The 20,680-nt window shown below is 42.0% G+C and overlaps 1 protein-coding gene across 4 annotated transcripts in view; it reads right to left on the bottom strand.

The window, feature by feature from the left end:
- Positions 1–11,524: 11,524 nt before the first annotated feature.
- The window catches only part of LOC115202411 (zinc finger protein 638), a 51,281-nt gene continuing 42,125 nt past the window's right edge, over positions 11,525–20,680 (bottom strand). For all 4 annotated transcript variants that reach the window (XM_029766541.1, XM_029766542.1, XM_029766544.1 and 1 more), the window contains 6 exons: positions 19,438–20,664; positions 18,382–18,759; positions 17,988–18,198; positions 12,539–12,667; positions 12,216–12,337; positions 11,525–11,819 (listed from right to left, as the gene is read on the bottom strand). In XM_029766541.1, coding sequence (XP_029622401.1) covers positions 11,784–11,819; positions 12,216–12,337; positions 12,539–12,667; positions 17,988–18,198; positions 18,382–18,759; positions 19,438–20,664 — 2,103 coding nt within the window. In that variant the 3' untranslated portion in view covers positions 11,525–11,783. The remainder of the gene's footprint in view (positions 11,820–12,215; positions 12,338–12,538; positions 12,668–17,987; positions 18,199–18,381; positions 18,760–19,437; positions 20,665–20,680) is intronic.

The following is a 20,680-nucleotide window of genomic DNA, read 5'->3' as shown; positions in this document are numbered from 1 at the left end:
AGCCAATTATCTAGCCTCTATTATCTCTTAGAGTGCTCTGAAACAGGACAGTTTCCCAGCCCTGTGGAGGTAGGAAGGGCTGCACCAACCCAGTAATCACATTGATGGTCAAACAAATGTTTAAGGCTAACAAAACCTCACCAGCATTCAAACAAGCTTTTAAAGGTAGAGTTACCTCATATGGAAGATAATTCACCACCCTAGACAACATTATAATCAAAATGATCTTGAAGGCCCTCATCTTCATGTTATTTGTCCCCTCCCCGGGACATTTCAGAGCCCTGAGAACTGAGAGACAGCAGGATAGCCAAAACAAAAACATCAGAACCTCACCCCAGTAAACATAAAAGAATGAATATGTTTCACTCCCAAACATAAAGAACAGACAGGATCCAAGCACCATCAGCCAGACAACACCTCACCCTGTATCTCAGGGGTTTGTACTTCAGGTAGACAACATGGTGGACCACTGCCAGGTAGTGCTCTACACAGTACAGCACTGGAAAAATGGACAGCTTGTCATTAGAAAACCGTAAGAAAATACCATGATGTACAAGACAACGATTGTGGGATGGTGTAGCCAGATAAAATACAAGATAGAAAAACAAGCAGAAGACGATCTCAGACACGGCCAGGTTGAGAGAGAAGAACTCTGAAGTCATTGTCCCTACAGCTCCGGTCAGTATCGAGAACGAGAGAGAGCGAGAGAGAGCGAGAGCGAGAGAGAGCGAATTTATTAGTCCACCCAGTGTCAAGAGGCATTTGATGCAGTTAAGGCTCTTTTGTGTTTGGCACCCGTGTTGGTAGCACCACATTTTGGGAAACCTTTCAAATTGCAGGAAGACGCCAGTCAAATCGGTGCTGGGGCTGTGCTTCTCCAGGAAAATGATGACAATGTTGAGTGTCCAGTCAGTTTCTTTTCGGAAATTTAAGAAGTATCAGCAAAGCTATTCTGTAATTGAAAAGGAGGTTTTAGGTCTCATTTGGGCTTTACAGCACTTCAAGGTCTATGTTGGTTCTGGTTTAACCCCTTTAACTGTGTTCACTGACCACATCCCCTTTTGTTTTTCTGAAGTCCCTGCAAAATCCCAACCAGCGCCTGATGCGTTGGGTTTTGTTCTTGCAACCATTCAACCTCGATATTAGACACATTAGTGGTAAGGATAATATCATTGCTGATGCTCTGTCCCGTGCTCCTTTAGCCTAGTTTGTATTTTCTCTCTGCTGACCCCTGCGGGCTGTCTGCGCCTCTTTTCTCTTAAATTGTTCCCCAGCTACCAGGGCTGCTGAGTTTGTGGACGGACAGTCAGCTAGGGGACACGGGGCTACTGCTAGGAGCTGGGACTGGTATCCGTTTTGTTTTTAGGGGAATTTTGGATTGTTTTAAATATGTTGGGTTGTAATTTGGGTTGAGGGTGGGACACTCATTTTAAGGAGGGGGTGTCACGGCATTTTAGTCATTTAGCAGACGCTCTTATCCAGAGCAACTTACAGTAGTGAATGCATCCATTTCATAAAAATGTTTTATACTGCCCCCCAGTGGGAATCGAACCCACAACCCTGGCTTTGCACACACCATGCTGGCGTTGCAAACACCATGATCTACCAACTGAGCCACAGTCATGTTCACACACACAGATTCATGCATCCATGCACTTTACATTCACCCTACACTCAGTGCTGCAAAAGCCTCACGTGCTTTACCTGTAAGTACACATTGCAACAACATAGTCATGTCCAAATCTGATCAAGCTCTAGCTTCCGCAATACGCTCAAATAAAGCAAAGTATGTGTCTGGATCTGACTCATCAAATTTAGGCAACAAATGAAGATTCTGTGAAACATCAAACTGGTAATTCTTTTGGTCTATTAGAGCGATTGAGAAATGCTATCTCCAATTGCATTTGCAACAGCTCCCTCTGCTGCTCAAAAGTTAATGAAGGACTAGACTGAACTTGTACCCTCACTACTAGCAGACTGACCCTGAAAAACACCTATTTCCTTAAGACCCTGCTTTAATTTAGCTTTAACAGTCTCTATTTGTTTTAATCAACAATCTCAATCCGATAATGTTCAGCAATTTCAATTAACTGCTCCTTAGTACACAACTCTAAGGCTACCTCTGAAGGAGTTTGAAACAAAACTACTCAGAATGGAAGACATTTTCCTCAACCAATACAACTATTACAAATGCTCCAAAAAAAAGACACAACTCACCTGCTGTCAGTCTGGGTTCAAGGACAGGAACCACACCCCACTATCCTCCAAAAACTAACTAACTGGCCCTGGTCTTCGTGCAGTCACATGTGGTGGGGTTTTATGCATACAAAACCAGTGGAGTGGAAAAGACAACCAGAAACTGGCGGCCCCCCCATAACCACAGAGGTGCTCCCGGGCCGATGTAGGGGAAAAGGGAAGCTCTACCCACGTTCACTGCCACCTAAAACAAAAACACCACGAGCCTCCTATTGACACTCGCTGATAAGGACTCCCACTTGAACAAAAACCCAGAAAAACCCAGAGTGAATTGTTAACCAAATTTAGCTACCAAGCTAACTGAACCAAAAGAGCACATGCCCTCAACACTCTCTCCAACAATATTGGCCAAACCAAAACATCCCATCAAACAAAAAAATTGGCAATCTGAACTAAACTAACCCAAGTTAACTATAAAACCAAATTACAAATAAACAAACGTATCAATAAAGCAAAGACAATCTAGACAAAGCCTTAACCAACTATGACAAAACGTTAAAGTAAACTAAAATACTAAAGACTAAAGTACAATTAACTTTAACTTACAGATGAGCCCCCACTTGTCACAGGCCGGCTCATAGCCTGTGGCAAAAATGAGGGGACATGAACAACAGGTATAGGCCAATCAAAAGGTTCTTTATTATAAACCAAACTATTAACTCTAAACAAAGAAAAAGGAATGAGGTGTGGAAATGTCATAATGTAAGGTGAATGTAAAGTGCATGGATGCATGAATCTGTGTGTGTGAACATGACTGAGTGGAAACTAAGTAAACCTACAAAGGAACAAACAAAACAGGATCATACCTGCAGACCAGAGCCCCGACAAGAGGACGGTCTGCCCCGTCTGTCCCCCTGCCTGCCCCACTGCCTGTCCCCCTGCCTTCCTTCCTAAACACCTGTGTGCTGTTTCAGACTGCCTTCGACCTAAAATTCAAACAGAAGAGTGTATTCATGGATGCCAAGAGAAGTCAGGCTTCCCCAAAAGACTGAACAATAAAAAATAAAAACATAACATAGTTCATATTTTCTTCTCTTCTGTGTTTCATCATTTTCCTTAAATTGTTAAGGCTGAATGTAGCTCACTGGTGAAAGCATATGAGCAAGCGAAACTGGGCACCTGACTGTATTTATTTATTTTATTTAACCTTTATTTAACTAGGCAAGTCAGTGAAAATCCTCTTAAGGATCGGACAATTTTTTTCAAATTCCGCCTAAAATGTGATACCCAAATCTAACTGCCTATAGCTCAGGACCTCAAGCAAGGATATACATATTCTTGACACCATTTGAAAGAAATTTTAAAAATTAAATTGTATCATCTTTGAAATGCAAGAGAGAGGCCAAAATGTAACATTCCAGGTTAGGCACAATTTAGATGTTTTACACTAGAAGGCAGCAGTGTATGTGCAACGTTTTAGACTGATTCAAAGAGCCATTGCATTTATGTTCAAAATGTTGTATCAATACAGCCCAAATGTGCCTAATTGGTTTATAAATCACTTTTAAAGTTCATAACTGTGCACTCTCCTCAAACAATAGCATGGTATTATTTCACTGTAATAGCTACTGTAAATTGGACTCCCTGACTGGACCCAGACCCATCTAAGAGACCCAAATGTGTATGCAATTTTTTTTAAATCATTTTCTGAATGTATCACTGGCTGATTTTCTCTGCTCTACATAAAGAAAAAAACAGCTACATGAGTCATTCTACACACATATTTATTAAATGTGAAGGATTCAAAAAATTTAAAAAAATGTGTAAACATGAAATACACAAGACTTAACCCATGTACAAAGTAAGTCTTATCGTTCCATCTCAATATTAAATAGCTTTCATACATAAAGTTACAATGTGAAGCAAGAAGATCGATAGGTAATCTTCCCATGTAAGAGGGAATAAATCAAACCAAGGCATGCAAAATTCAGGATTTCCTGCTTATTCCTTTCTCATGCCAGGAATCTTCCAAACAGGATTTCGGGAAAACCTGGGAATTTAGGGGAAATTACCGTACTTTTGCAACCCTTATCAAAACACAAACATATTTTTGCCAGAGCATCAACAACTATCAACCTCTTTACAAGCTATCAATTATCAGGTGGAAACAAACAGGTTACAACTGGCAATCTGTATAAGGTGAAACTTTGAGTATCAACTCTCTTAAAGACCTCTGATACAGGGCAGTTTCCCAGCCCTGTGGAGGTAGAGGAGGGGCTGTACAATCCCACAGGCTGATGAAGACACAAACATACATGGCTGAAAGGAACTGCCCCAAATCTAATATTCCAATGAAAGGTAAAATCATTACCCATGGGAGGTAGTTCACCATCATAGCCACCATGATAATCAAAATGATCTTAAACTCCCTCATCTTCATGTTATTTGTCCCCTCCCTCTCCCCTTCCCCCGGCCCTGGATGTTTCAGAACCCTGAGAACTGAGAGGCAGCAAAATAACATGAATGAAATGAAGAACAGAATTTCACCCAAACCCACGAAATATATAACATTTAGGCTCTTTGCCAGCATAAAAGTAAGACAGAACCCGATCACAACCAACCAGACTATCCCAGAACATGCCACTTTGTATCTGAGGAGTTTGTACTTCAGGAAGACAACAGGGTGGACCACCGCCAGGTAGCGTTCAAAACATATACAGCACTGGAACAGGGTCCGACCAAAGATGAGAAAACCACCACAGAATGTTAATAGAGCTGTGAGAGGGGGGACAGGGAGGTGTATATGGACAAAGAAGAAGACAGAACACAGGCAGTAGAGGATCTCAGATACGGCCAGGTTGAGAGCGAAGAACTCTGAGGCCATCGTTTCTCCCGCTCCGTCACTATCAGCCACGTAGACATTGGTGGGGAGACTGAGGATGAGATTGACTGCATAGCAGGCAGTGCCGATAGAGGAATCGGTTTCCGCATAGCCAGAGAGGACAGAGGAATGGTTGGAAGAGTTCATCTTTTTATTTTTACCAAGATCAGTTTGGAAGTACCAGCTTTGATGTCCCAAGGATCACTGTGTGAGAGAGACAGAGAGATAAATGTATAAAACTCATACAAAATATGTTTTTTAAATACCAATTGAAAATACTAATTCCAGTAAGATATTCATAACAAACATGCCTAAACTATACCATGCAGAATTGAAATGTCTCAGAATTCCAGATATTGTACGGACAACAAAGGGGAAAACCTCAGAAGTGAACTGAATACTTCTTCTCCTGCAACAATACTGATGTTAAAGAGGAAAAATAACAATTTCAAACTTTGACTGATGGAGTTCTTCTCTGTATTGGAAAGTCTGTGTCCATCAAGAACTGAATGCTGGTTCATACACAACAGACACAACACAACAGGGGCAAAATGGATTGAAATGGAGGACATGATTCCTACCCTAATCCAATGGGAATGCTCATCTTTGTTGTTTAACCCCATTCAAAACAATTTCCATTTGGTGTGACCTGAACACAAGTCAAGTCTATTAGTCCCAGTTTGTACACCTGTTGAGTCACAAACAGGTGCAGCAGGTCATTACACCTATGCAAATGATTGTGCTTGACGGGACCTAATGATACACAGTCTATGATTGATTGAGGAGGTTTAGGAAAGTCTTGTTCACACTGCATGCTTTGATGCTCAAATCAGTTTTATTTTACTGACTGTCCAAATAGCAAGTTACAAGTGACCAAGTTGGACATGTGTGTTCAGACAGCAGTCATTTGCTGACATGGCTACACTCGTTGTCATAATAATGACTGGCGTGTGCACAGTGGTGTAGGCTGATTGGTGCTTGTGCTTCCTATATCTCAGAAGTTATGTAATAAACTAAGGTGACAACAACGCCTTCCATGGACTTTTCCCAGTTGCTTTGAATGTACAAACTCATAGTGTAAGAACACTTTTAAATTATCAAAGGATAAGATGATCCAACCAAATATGATCCAACGCTACCATGGCCTATTTATTCCCTTACCTCCTTACTTCATTTGCACACACTGTATACAGATTTTTCTATTGTGTTTTTGACTGTACGTTTGTTTATCCCATGTGTAACTCTGTGTTGTTTTTTGACTCACTGCTTTGCTTTATCTTGGCCAGGTCGCAGTTGTAAATGAGAACTTGTTCTCAACTGGCCTACCTGGTTAAATAAAGGTGAAATAAAAAAATTACTAATAAAAACTTGAAAACTAGTATTTTTTGCTAGCCACAACAGTCAACTTTCTAGCACATTCACTAATTTGTTTGTAAACAATTAACAAGCACAGTTAGATACCACTGTTCTTGTCAAAGCTGTCAACAGAGTAGCTAGCAAGCAAGTAGATACGCCAAATAACAGTAAAAAGTACTTAAGGGCAACAAAAGGCCAGGAATCCGATTTGTATCTGATTTCAAACCACCTAAGAAGGTCGTTTGAAATGTGGCTTGAAATATCTGATTACATGTTCATTTTGGCTGTTCAGACTGCAGTAAAAAGAACATATTTGAATCAGATTTGAGTCACTTCAAAATGCCAATGTAAACAAGGCTTAAAACCTGTTGAGGACGGACTTTCCGCTAGCGGATTGTCCGACACATTGTCCGATTTCAAAAAGGCTTTACAGCGAAAGCAAAACATTAGATTATGTTAGGACAGTACATAGACAAAAATAACCACACAGCCATTTTCCAAGCAAGGAGATGTGTCACAAAACCCCGAAATACAGCTAAAATGAAGCACTAACCTTTGACGATCTTCATCAGATGACACCCCTAGGACATCATGTTACACAATACATGTATGTTTTGCTCGATCAAGTTCATATTTATATCCAAAACAGCATTTTACATTGGCGCTTGATGTTCCGGTGAATGTGCACATCAATTTACAGAAATACTCATCATAAACGTTGACAAAATATATAACAATTATTTAAAGAATTATAGATATACTACTTCTTAATGCAACCGCTGTGTCAGATTTCAAAATAACTTTACAGAGAAAGCACATTGTTCAATATTCTGAGTATGGCACTCAGCCATCAATGCAAGCTATACAGCTACCCACCAGGTCATGGCATCAACAAAACTCTGAATTAGTGTTATAAATATTTCCTTACCTTTGCTGATCTTCGGCGGAATGCACTCGCAGGATTCCCAATTCCACAAGAAATGTTCATTTGTTCGATAAAGTCCATCATTTATGTCCATATACCTCCGTTTTGTTGGCGCGTCCAGAACACTATTCCAAAGGCATGAGGCGGGGGCGCAAATCAATAGACGAAAAGCTCAAAAGTTCCATTACCGTTTGTAGAAACATGTCAAACGATGTTTACAATCAAACCTTAGGGTGTTTTTAACATAAATAATCAATAATATTCCAACCGGACAATATTCATTACAGGAGAAAAATAAAAAATGCTAGCCATGCGTGAATGCGCATGAACTAACTACATGACCTCAGCTAGTCCACTGCTTGAATCGGCTGTTATTCGGTCAAAATTCACCATGGAAGACTCAAACAACTTTGTAAAGACTGTTGACATCTAGTGGAAGCCTTAGGAAGTGCAAATTTACCCCACAGACACTGTAGTTTCAATAGAAAATGGTCTGAAAGACTACAAGTTTCAGATTTCACACTTCCTGGTTGGATTTTTCTCAGGTTTTTGCCTGCCATATGAGTTCTGTTATACTCACAGACATCATTCAAACAGTTTTAGAAACTTCAGAGTGTTTTCTATCCAAATCTACTAATAATATGCATATCCTAGTTTCTGAGCCCGAGTAGTAGGCCGTTTAATTTGGGTACGTTTTTCATCCGGCCGTGAAAATACTGCCCCCTATACCTTAACAGGTTTTAAGTGACAGCACCTATAGAGGGCTTGCAGTTGTGTGACAATTCATCGAGCAAACGCACCAAACTTAGGGAAGATTTCCCATTATTTAGTTTTTCTAAGAACCCAGAAAAATGAGGCAGTGGGGAAACCTATTCAAGTAAGTAAATATACTTTGAAAATGATAACCTATGTAGTTATTATTAGCTAGCTTGCTACATGAACTTTTTGTGAAGGCTAACTCAAATGAGCTGGGAGGTGCCACTGTAATAATGAAGATGGTTTGCATAAGACTACCACAACAACTACATTGTCTATACTAAATGTGTTTCAAATGTAAAATACATTAAAAAAAGAGTTGGGCTATAAGCAATGCATTGTATTCAGTGGGTCAAGACAAAGCAGAGATGACACAAAGTACTTTTCATTAATTTCACCCATAAAACAATATAGACTTATTAAATGACAGTATGTTTACAATATAAACAATAGTCTTTTCCATGTTGCTGAACAAAAATATGCACGCAACCTGTAAAGTGTTGGTGCCATGTCTCATGAGCTGAAATGAAACATCCCTTCAATTTTCCAGAAACACAAAATGCGTTTTCTCTCAAATGTGTGCACAAATGTGTTTATATCCCTGTTAGTGAGCATTATCTATTTGCCAAGATAATCCATCTACCTGACATGTTTGGCATATCAAGAAGCTGATGAAACAGCACGATCATTACACAGGTGAACATTGTGCTGGGGACAATAAAAGGCCATTCTAAAATGTGCAGTTTTGTCACACAACACAATGCCACAGATGTCTCAAGTTTTGAGGGAGCTTGAAATCAATCCAGAGAATTGAATGTTAATTTCTCTAATGTAAGCCGCCTCCAACGTTGTTTTAGAGAATTTGGCAGTACATCCAACCGGCCTCACAACCGCAGACCACGTGTATGGCGTTGTGTGGGTGAGCGGTTTGCTGATGTCAACATTGTGAACAGAGTGCCCCGTGGTGGCGGTGGGGTTATGGTATGGGCAGGCATAAACTATGGACAATGAACACAACTGCATTTTAGCGATCGCCATTTGAATGCACAGATACAGTGACAAGATCCTGAGGCCCAATGTAGTGCCATTCATCCGCTGCAATCACCTCATGTTTCAGCATGATATTGCATGGCCAAATGTCACAAGGATCTGTAAACAAATCCTGGAAGCTGAAAATGTAAAATCTTTTAAATTGTTGCTTATTTTTGTTCAGTATATTTTTAAATGGGGCTTTTTTTCATGACAAGGTGAAGGTGCTCTCTATTGAAATGGCACAACAGAATCATTCAGATGGACCAAACCATCTTGTATAACTGAGGGGTGTTACCTTTCAAAACTGGAACAAGACAAAGTAGTAGAAGTAGAAGCTGATGTTGCTGCAGCATTGCTCATCTTCACAGTGGGAATACAGTCGTCATGGGTGTCTTGATAGAGGTCAGCTGGCAAACCTACAGTACATAAACAAATGAAAAGCACACCTGACATTAGAATATCACTGCTTCAGGTCACCTATACTGTCAGGGCTCTTAATTGTTGGGCTGGAAGAACCAATAGTCAACACAGCAGGTTGTCCTATCCCATTGAGGCCTTTATCCTATGCTATAATGTCAATACATTGTCATAAACACAGTTGTCAACAAAATATCATTGGGCCAGTGCCACTGTTTTTTTGTGTGACAATAATTACCTCCTCCAGGCTATATGGACATCATATTGTACAACTTTTCTTCCCTTTTCATGGTCATGGCTTGAAGGGATTCAACTTTTGTCTAATTAATGTTATATTTGACTTTCGTAGCAGGTTATGAGAATTAACGTAGCAGTTTGAGAATTAGGTTAAGGTTATGAAAAGGGTTTGATGGGTTAGCTATAATACAAAGAAATACTTTTGATAACATGGTTGCATTCAAGACAAGGTTGTTTTTACTGCTCTATTGTCAGTCAGCAGAGTAGGCCTAGGCTACAATCTTATTAAAACATTCTGTTAAGGTATCAAAATGTAATTAATCAAATTTTATTTGTCACATGCACAGAATACAACAGGTGTAGACCTTACCGTGAAATGCTTACTTACAAGCCCTTAACCAACCATGCTGTTCAGGAAATAGTTAGTAAATATTTTAAATAAACTAAAGTAAATGTTGTTTTTTAAATCTAATCAATCTGTAACTGTACTGTAACACAAGAAATGTACATAATAACGAGGCTATATACAGGGGGGGGGGGGGTCGAATGTGCAGTGGTATAGGTTAATCAAGGTAATTTGTGAAGTGAATGCATAGACAATGAGCAGTAGCATAAAAACAAAAGGTGGGGGATAAATGTAAATAGTCCGGGTGGCCATTTGATTAGTTTAGTTGTTCAGCAGTCTTATGGCTTGGGGGTAGAAGCTGTTAAGGAGACATTCAGTCCTATACTTAGTGCTCCGGTACCGCTTGCCATGCAGTAGCAGAGAGAATAGTTTATGACTTGGTTGACTGGAGTCTTTGACAATTGTTTGTGCCTTCCTCTGACATCACCTAATATATAGGTCCTGGATGGCAGGAAGCTTGGTCCCAGTGATGTACTGGTCTGTTTGATCACTATCAGACAATGCAACCTGTCAGGATGTTCTTGATGGTGCAGCTGTAGAACTTTTTGTGGATCTGGGGACCCATGCATAATCTTTACAGTCTCCTGAGGTGGAAGAGGTGGTCATTCCCTCTTTACAACAGTCTTGGTGTGTATGGACCATGTTCGTTGTTGGTGATGTGGACACCAAGGAACTTGAAACTCTCAACCTGCTCCACTTCAGACCCGTCGATGTTAATAGGGGCCTGTTCGTCCCTCCTTTTCTTATAGTCCACTATCAGCTCCTTTGTCTTGCTCACATTGAGAGGTTGTCCTGGCACCACTGCCAGTTCTCTGACCTCCTCCCTATTGGCTGTCTCATCGTTGTCAGATAAATACAACACACGTATTGTTTGTTTTAATGCATTTATATTGACAGAATTCTCTTTCACAGAAATCAACTGTTGCAGTGAAGTAGTGAGTCATTGGAATGTATAGATTTGAAATAGCTACTGTATATAAAAGAGCACGATAAATTTAACTAAAGCCAAGTCTAATATATTTCCATGTTAAAAGGAGGTTAGCCGTTTTAGCACAGTGGCTAGCTGTGCTATTGCTGGGGGAAGCTAATGGTCCATGCATGAGTTGAACATGGAAATCAGTACATTTCTCTTGGTGCACATGGACATCCAGGGGAAACCACACTGCTGAACTAACAGTATTCAAATCAGGATGCTGCATAAGTAGATAGACAGGTTTGCCCTGGAGGGATGAATAAAGTTGTATTGAATAAGGGTAAAAGATTACTCTGGTAAACATGTCTTCAAAGAATGGTTTCAATTACAAAACAGACACAGTGATTGAATAAAACACTTTATTTTCATTGTACACTGGTTTCTACTTTAATTTCTCTCTATTGAATCACTTCTCTTCTATATCATGGGGAAATAACTAACAAAATGAAACAGTTATAGTTGTGAGTGTGAGAGGGAGATTGGACCCATGGGGAAGAAAAACAAAAACAAGAAGTGGGAAAAGAGTTAAGACAGGAATGAATCAGTCAGTCAGTGGTTGGGTCACATCCAGTCAATATTTAACTCTTCATCTCATCATGGAGAGTCAGTCTTTCTTTACTCTCCACTTCTCCAGGGATTTCTGTAGAAGAATAAAAAGACAATCATGAGTATCTTTGTTACTAGATAATGTGGATTCATATGCGGAACATAAGGGTTCCACGAGAGACAGCCACTGCTGCCAAACTTAAGCCTGTCTGGGGATGGTTTCCATGACCAGACACATTCCTTCATCTCATTCCCCACTCCTGAGTATCAATGTATTAATAATCAAACACATAACACCTGGACAATAAAAGCAATATTTTCAAAAAATAATTTAAAGTTTCAATTCAGGAAGCAAAATGAAATTCAAAATTTGTTTTGCCAACTGAATTTACTCAATGGAATTGACCCCATCCCCGATTGTCAAAATGTTCTTTCTGATTGGAGGTTGACTTGTCAGTGTTGAGGCTGATTGGTTGTTTTGGGTTCTCACCTCAAGGTTCTGATGGTGTTTGAGGGTCTTGCAGTGGTTCTTCTCGGCCTCGTCAGTTCCGCTGTAGAACTTAGAACACACCTTGCAGAAGAAGCCTGACTTGGGGACCAGAAACTCCATTCCTGATAATGACCAAACAGACCAGAAACAAAACTAGATTTAAAATATACTAATGATGGGGTTAATACTGGGGCCGAGGTAAACACACACACACACACACAGTATTCTGATAATAGATAAGCTTGACTAGTTTATCATTAGAACTACCCTAATCAATTTCAACAATTAGTTAACTGTCAAAAGCAGCATCATTTGAGTCTCACCGACAGGTCTGTCAGGGTTGAAAGGGGGGATGCTGTAGTCTTTATAAAAGAGGGGTTCCATCTTCATCTTCCTCCTCGCCGTCTCCTCCTCTCTCTCCTCCTGAGATGTCCTCCTTCGCTTAGACTCCACTGAGCGATGAAAGAGAAGATGGAGGAAGGAGCAGGGTCATCACTGAGACTTTGGCTGTTGTGTTTGTTTTAACTGTTCTGTTTGTTGGTGTGTGTGTGGGTTTTCCTAGACCTGACAAGTCACCAGAATGTCCTTACAAGGAAGGAAAACAATTAAATTTTTTGTTGTTGTTGTGAAAAGTCTTTAAAACATGAAATCACAAAAATAAAAATCACTGACACCTTAGAAACAATCCAACTAATGTGGTTTCAGGCTGTCAATCAACCATCTTTTTCTACAACTTTTTAAGCCATCATGCCATGACGAGGAGTGGCATAACAACAAAATGCACTTGCCTCCACCATTGATTTGGCTGAGTTCACCTCTAACACATTTTATAATCTAGCCGTATAGTGGTTACCATTGATCTACATACTAGGAGTGTAACGGTTCACCAAACCCACGGTTAGGTACGTATTGCAGTGTTGGGGGGGGGTCACAGTTCAGTTTCAGTACAGCAGGAAAATGAAATGCCAACCGTTACTAATAAAAATAGTGTTGGTATCCCAGATTCCATTTATGTTCATTATGTGAATGCCAGAGATGCCAGTGTTGAGGATATATTGGCACGGGTGTTGTTAGGCCCATGTCAAACACCAGCTTTCTGGGTATTATAACCTTTATAAAAACAGGTTAACAACATATTCAAATAATGATTTACATATTTTAATTGTTATTTTGATGAATTTATTCATACTAATTTTCATCCTTCCACAAGATATAGTTCCGACACCAATCTAGGGTTGCTACCAAAGCCGGCTGGTCGTTCGTTCTATTGGTTCGGTTTCAGAGAAGTGACCCAGTCGTTCAGTCTTTTTGTTCTGTATCCATGGACACAATCCAGTTGTTCGCTCTAAGTGTTCCATTGCCATACCTGCTGGCAACGTTCTTAGCCGTAGTTGGCTAGCTAGCTAGCAAGGGATAACTTACAGCCACGTCAAAAAGTGCAACCAGAAAAACAGCTGCAGTAAGTAGCCACATTTGAATAAACTGATTTCTAGTGACATTTATTTAGATATATTGATAACAATGAGCTAATGAGGCGCAATTTCGCCTGGCATCGAAAATATGTTCACTCTTCAGGACACTGTTGTTCAGGGGAGCTAGCTAACAACACAGCTAACGCAATCACTTCAAACTGAAGCTGGAAAGATTGCGAACTAGCTGCATTTTGTTTCATTTGACCTTTTCTCAAATGACATTTCTGTATATAAACTCAGCAAAAAAAGAAACGTCCTCTCACTGTCAACTGCATTTATTTTCAGCAAACTTAACATGTGTAAATATTTGTATGAACATAAGACTAAACTGAGACATAAACTGAACAAGTTCCACAGACATGTGACTAACGGAAATGGAAGTGTCCCTGAACAAAAAGGGGGGGGGGGGGTCAAAATCAAAAGTCACTAAGTTTCTGGTGTGGCCACCAGCTGCATTATGTACTGCAGTGCATCTCCTCCTCATGGACTGAACCAGATTTGCCAGTTCTTGCTGTGAGATGTTTCTCCACTCTTCCACCAAGGCACTTGCAAGTTCCCGGACATTTCTGGGGGGGTTTCTAGATCCGGGCACTTCGCTGGCCATGGCAGAACACTGACATTCCTGTCTTGCAGGAAGTCACGCACAGAACAAGCAGTATGGCTGGTGGCATTGTCATGCTGGAGGGTCATGTCAGGATGAGCCTGCAGTAAGGGTACCACATGAGGGAGGAGGTTGTCCTTCCCTGTAACGCACAGCGTTGAGATTGCCTGCAATGACAACAAGCTCAGTCCGATAATGCTGTGACACACCACCCCAGACCATGACGGACCCTCCAACTCAATCCCGCTCCAGAGTACAGGCCTCGGTGTAAGGCTCATTCCTTCGACGATAAACGCGAATCCGACCATCATCCCTGGTGAGACAAAACTGCGACTCGTCAGTAAAGACCACTTTTTGTCAGTCCTGTCTAGTCCAGCGACGGTGGATTTGTGCCCATAGGCGACGTTGTTGCCGGTGATGTCTGGTGAGGAGCTGTCTTACGACAGGCCTGCAAGCCCTCAGTCCAGCCTCTCTCAGCCTATTGTGGAGAGTCTGAGCACTGATGGAGGGATTGTGTTCCTGGTGTGTGTTCCTGGTGTAACTCGGGCAGTTGTTGTTGCCATCCTGTACCTGTCCCACAGGTGTGATGTTTTTATTTTTTTGCTCTTTTGCACACCAGTATTTCTACTTGCACATCTATCACTCGTGTTAATTTGCTAAATTGTAATTACTTCGCTACTATGGCCTATTTATTTCCTTACCTCCTTACTCCATTTGCACACAGTGTATATAGATTTTTCTATTGTGTTATTGACTGTACTTTTGTTTATCCCATGTGTAACTCAGTTTGTCGCACTGCTTTGCTTGTTCTTGGCCAGGTCGCAGTTGTAAATGAGAACTTGTTCTCAACTGGCCTACCTGGTTAAATAAAGGTTAAATTGAAAAAATTGTAATGTTCGGATGTACCGATCCTGTGCAGGTGTTGTTACACATTATTGGTGTCCTTTAGTAGTGGTTTCTTTGCTTTGAACTTATCCTCTGCAGCAAAGGTAACTTTGGGTCTTCCTTTCCTGTGGCGGTCCATATGAGAGCAAGTTTCATCATAGCGCTTGATGGTGTTTGAGACTGCATTTGAAGAAACTTTCAAAGTTGTTGACATTATCTGGATTGACTGACCTTCAGGTCTTAAAGTAATGACACACTTTGTTTCTCTTTGCTTATTTGAGCTGTTCTTTCCATAATATGGACTTGGTCTTTTACCAAATAGGGCCATCTTCTGTATATCACCTGTCATGACCGGCCTGTTCGGGTCAGGTTACTTACCGTGGACCATAATCCCACAGAGATATCTCTCACACCCATCAGTTGGGGAAGAGATCGAGAGGTATGGAGGTGGGGGATTTATGACACCTCCTGCCCATTGTAAATCTTAAAGCAGCAGACAAAATCCCTTTGGAGGAATGGAATGTATGATGGGCCTATGGACAACCTACCTCAGAACAGTAACATGCAATAAATGGACTTTTGGACAATATGTTTCATCAGACAAAATGGTAGTAATGACGACAGATGGAATATGAAAATGTTGTTTTTGTTATTAAAAGTTAAATGACGATGTTATAATGAAAACATTATAACTAGAAGAGTTTCACAACATGTACTTGATATTTACTGTACATTGTGTGGAAAATGTCCAGATCAAAGAGAATGTATATATTTTTTTAAGATGAAATGTGAAGTTAGTTGTCTAAATTGGATCTGAGTAAAATCCAGACCTTGCCTCGTAACTAGTTACACCCAGAGAACTTGCCCTAAAGGCTGAAAGGCCCATTTCTTACCCGAGGGTATAAAACATGTGAGTTAAGAAACAACACTATAACTAAGTGACCACGAGCTGCAGCCAAGGTCCGAATTAGTTGTAAACCCAAAATGCAACACGAGGTTGAAGAAGACAAAGGAACCTTTTAACAATCTATGCTACGGATGAGTAGCTGTGTCTAAGAGGGTGAGTTGAAGCTGGACCACGCGGTTATTCTCTCCAAGGAACCATGTGTCTACACTGCTTTCATTCTCACGCTGGAACCCCCTATATGGCTGATTAGCCGTCCTCAGAAGACCCCACTTTCAGAACAAGGGCGAGGAAACAGACCACTAAGAGAAAGGACAAAGACATTGTATGGACAATCAGAGGGTCACACCCGGTAACAACAGAAGTTTCGCCATCAGAAGAGAAGGAGGAACTCGGTCCAAGAGGAGACACCCCATCAGAGACCTTCGACACGTAATTACATCATTATATTCTGACCCATAAGAGCGGCAGTTCGGGGCAAGGTTAAGGTTAAAATAAGCATAGTTCACAAATGTACCCAAGTGTGCTTTTCTCTCGTGCTCTCTTTCTCTTTTGAAATCCCCATTTTGTGTAACACGCAAGTGTTGGCACGCTAGGGAAGTTCTAATCAATAGCCTAGACTGCATCTTATATTATAATTTTAGCTTGTTATTTACTAATCAACTCAATTGGTGTGCTACAGACCTTTTAGTGAGACTCGGGTTTGTGCAGATTCACAGATTATGCAACGTTTAGAATGAGACTGTAGAGGAAATTAATTAGCGACTGTTGTAAAAACAATATTCTGATATTCTTTGAGTTAATTTGGGAAATAGAAACTCAAAGCCAAAACTTTCCCATGGTGCCCCAGGTTAATAATTACCTGACTCATTAAATCACGTAATTACAAATGGTTAATAATTCGATGAACAGCAGTCGTCACATTAATCAATACAAAGTTACAACACACACCTACCTTGTCACAACACAACTGACTCAAACGCATTAAGGAAACACATTCTACAAATTAACTTTTAACAAGGCACACCTGTTAATTGAAATGCATTCCAGGTGAAAACCTTGTGAAGCTGGTTGAGAGAATGCCAAGAGTGTGCAAAGCTGTCATCAAGGCAAAGTGTGGCTACTTTGAAGAATCTCAAATATATTTTGATTTGTTTAACACTTTCTTGGGTACTACATGATTCTATATGTGTTATTTAATTGTTTTGATGACTTCACTAATATTCTACAATGTAGAAAATAATACAAATAAAGAAAAACCCTGGAATGAGTAGGTGTGTAAACTTTTGACTGGTACTGTATATACACATACAGATGTCTTATTTATCTACTCATTCGGGTTCAGTGCGGACCGAACTGAGGTCTCCATACCGAACAGTTCAGTACTAATGCTTGTACCATTACACCCCTATTACATACGGTTGGTTATCTGACCTCACCACTACCACTCGTCTACAATGACCACAACCACTAATCTATGTAAACCAGGATGCCATTCTTTGACCACTTAACAAAATGCAGGTGGCCAGCTCAACCACTACTATGCATTCAGTGGGCTGGCTACCATATCTCAAACAACATTCTACCTGTAGTCTTTTTCCTCTTGTGGCAAACCAGAGGGTAGTTACCTCAGAAAAAAGGGCACATCAGGTAGGGACTACCTGAACTTGTCCAATAAATATTCATTTGTTTTCCATTTCAAAACGTTTCGCTACTGAACACAACCCAGTCTCCTCAGACAAATACGTTGCAGATTGACTTAACATAAAGTTTGTTTCTTACCTCTACTGGCCAGTTTCCTACCATATCTTACATTTATTTATACAGGTAAGCACAGCAGAACCGATTTTATTTACAATGACAGGCTTTCACGAGACGAGCATAGCAGTGATATACAGTATGTTTCTTACCCGTCTCAGCAGACCTCTTCCCCCCGTCTTCCTCCACCTGTCCCACCTCGTCCACCGTCAGAAACGTCCCAATGTTGAGATCCTCCACTCGTCCAGCCTCCTTTTCCTCTTCTCCAGCAGGTGCGTCTGTGGGTGTGGCCTCATCGTGACCTTTCACCTCCGACTCCTCAGTGACCTCGTCACAGGTCGTCTTCGGCACAGTGACCACAGGCTGAAGGAGAGTAATGTTAGAAAAGATTGGGGTCGTGTTCACACTTTAGAAACACTTAATTTTCTCCTTCCTCGGTTGAAGTAGTCTTCTCACCGATCTGCTCGTTGTTGAATGCTATAGGGTTGAAGCCTTCCTTTTTGGAAAGGGATTACACAAATTAGGAATGTGACTAGACACACTGACCTCTTTGATGATGTCATCCTGACAGTCTGGAACTTTCTCCTCTGTCACCTCCCCAGTTCCCTCTGCAGTCTTCACTGACCCCTCTGTGGTTGCTGGGGACAACCCCTCCTGTTCTCGTTTGTCCAGAGCTTCCTCCTGTACCTTGGCTGTCCTAGGCTCACCCTCCACCTCCATCGGTGTTGTGTCATCTGGTGCCTGCTGCTCCGCCTCAAGGGCTGTGGTCACAGGGTCGTTGACGGTCACCTCCATAACCTCAGTCACCTCTGTGGTAGTCTCGGGGAGAGGACGGGGCACCACAGCTACTTCCCCCACCTCGTCCACAGTCACAAAGTCCGCCATGTCGAAGGGGATGTGCTTCTCACCTAACTCCTCCTCTTCCTGAAAGAAGACAGGGCAGGGAACAGTTAACTATAAAACCACTGCTTTCCTCAAAATGGCAAGTCATTCCCCAAAATGTTTGGAAAGTTGATATTGGCATTCTATATTCATGATGGGTATACGACACTCTGGTTCAGTGGAGATTCTCTCTCCATCCATCCATCCATATATGAGTATACCAAACATTAGGATCACCTTCCTAATATTGAGTTTCACCCCCCCACACTCTACAAGGTGTTGAAAGCGTTCCACAGGGACTCCAACGCTTCCCACAGTTGTGTCAAGTTGGCTGGATGTCCTTTGGGTGGTGGACCAATCTTGATACGCACCGGGAAACTTTGAGTGTGAAAAGAATTGCAACGCTGCTGGGTTTGACACAAACCAGTGCACCTGGCACCTACTACCACACCCCGTTCAAAGGCACAAATATTTTTTCTTGCCCATTCACCCGCTGAATGGCACAAATACACAATCCATGGCTCAATTGTCTCAAGGCTTGAAAACCATTTTTAACCTGTCTCCTCCCCTTCATCTACATCTACACTGATTGAAGTGAATTTAACAAGTGGCGTCAATAAGGGATCATAGCTTCCACCTGGACAGTCTGTCATGGAAAGTGTTAATGTTTTGTCCTCTCTGTATATAGAGTGAATACCAAAACACTAGCCTCTCTCCTACCTGCTGTTTCTCCTCTCCGTTTCCTCTCCTGGACTCAGACCTGGCGCCGCTCTTCCCACTGCGCCGGCTCCCCTCATACCTCATAGAGGACCTGGACCCCGGTGATCCTGATGACCGTTCCCTGTGGGACCACCTCTTCTCTCTCCTTCCTTTCTCCCTCTCCTCCTCTTGGGCCTTCAGCCTCTTCTCCCTCTCCCTCTCCCTCCTCGCGCTCTCCCTCTCCTCCCTTTCCTCCTCACGGGTCTTCCTCTTGGTGACCTGCTCTTTTCCAGGCTCCCTGTCTCCACTGTGGTCTCTTCGGTTTCCAGTGGATGGTTTTTGGCCTGCAGGGGGCGCCTGGTCCTGTTCCTTCCTGGCCTGCTCAGCGCCGGCCCTACTGGAGGACCGGACCCTGCACTCCTCCAGCAGCACCTTCAGGATCTCTGGGGTCACTCTGGGTAGAGCGGGGGCAGTCTGAACATCTGGAGTCTCCTTATCTTTTGGTTGTTTACCTGGAGGATTCTCAGCTGCAGCCTGGTCGGTGGGAACCTTGGTAGAGGATCTGTTCCTGCTCTCCTGTCGTAAGGCCTCTATGATGGCCGCCATAACTTTTGGGGCTGGGGCGGAGGTGGCTGTTGTGGAACTGGAAACGGACATTTTCTCAGTCTCTGGTTTAGCAGCTTGAGGAGCGGAGGTAGCATCCGAGGAGACTGGTTCTTCAGTTTCTTCGGACTCCGTTGTTGAAATGTCTGCAACTTTCTCTGTGACCTCCTCTCCACCCTGACCTCCAGGTTGGTCTGTGTTGGGTTCTGTAGCTTCTCTCTGGTTCACTCCTGCTGGCTGTACGGAAGATGCATTAGGCTCCTTCTTTTGATCCTTACCTCCTAATGCTGGAGACTCCTTTGTGGCTTGAACCTCTCCTTCAACCTTCATCCCTTCATTTCCTGGCTGAACCTCCTGTCCTTCAACCTTAGTATCAACCCCTGTTCCTGACTCCACCTTTAATCCTGACTGAGACAGTGAGTCCTCCTGGCCACCAGGGGGCATAGTAGTCTCTGCAGTCTGGGAGTCATTGTCACCGGTTGAAGCCGTTGAGCCGGCAGCAGAGATGTCGACTTTAGGTAGATCAATCTTGGGATCAGGTTTCCAGGAGAAGGCGAGCTTGTTGTTCTGAACAATGCAGGGAAACTTCTGGAAGCGGTTGAAGACACTCTTGGCCATGTCTGCTGTTCCCATCTCAAAGATGATCTGCATGGGGTAAAGA

The sequence above is a fragment of the Salmo trutta genome, chromosome 11, assembly GCF_901001165.1.
Source record: "Salmo trutta chromosome 11, fSalTru1.1, whole genome shotgun sequence".
Classification (NCBI taxonomy): Eukaryota; Metazoa; Chordata; class Actinopteri; order Salmoniformes; family Salmonidae; genus Salmo; species Salmo trutta.
This window is presented reverse-complemented; position numbering and strand designations above follow the sequence as displayed.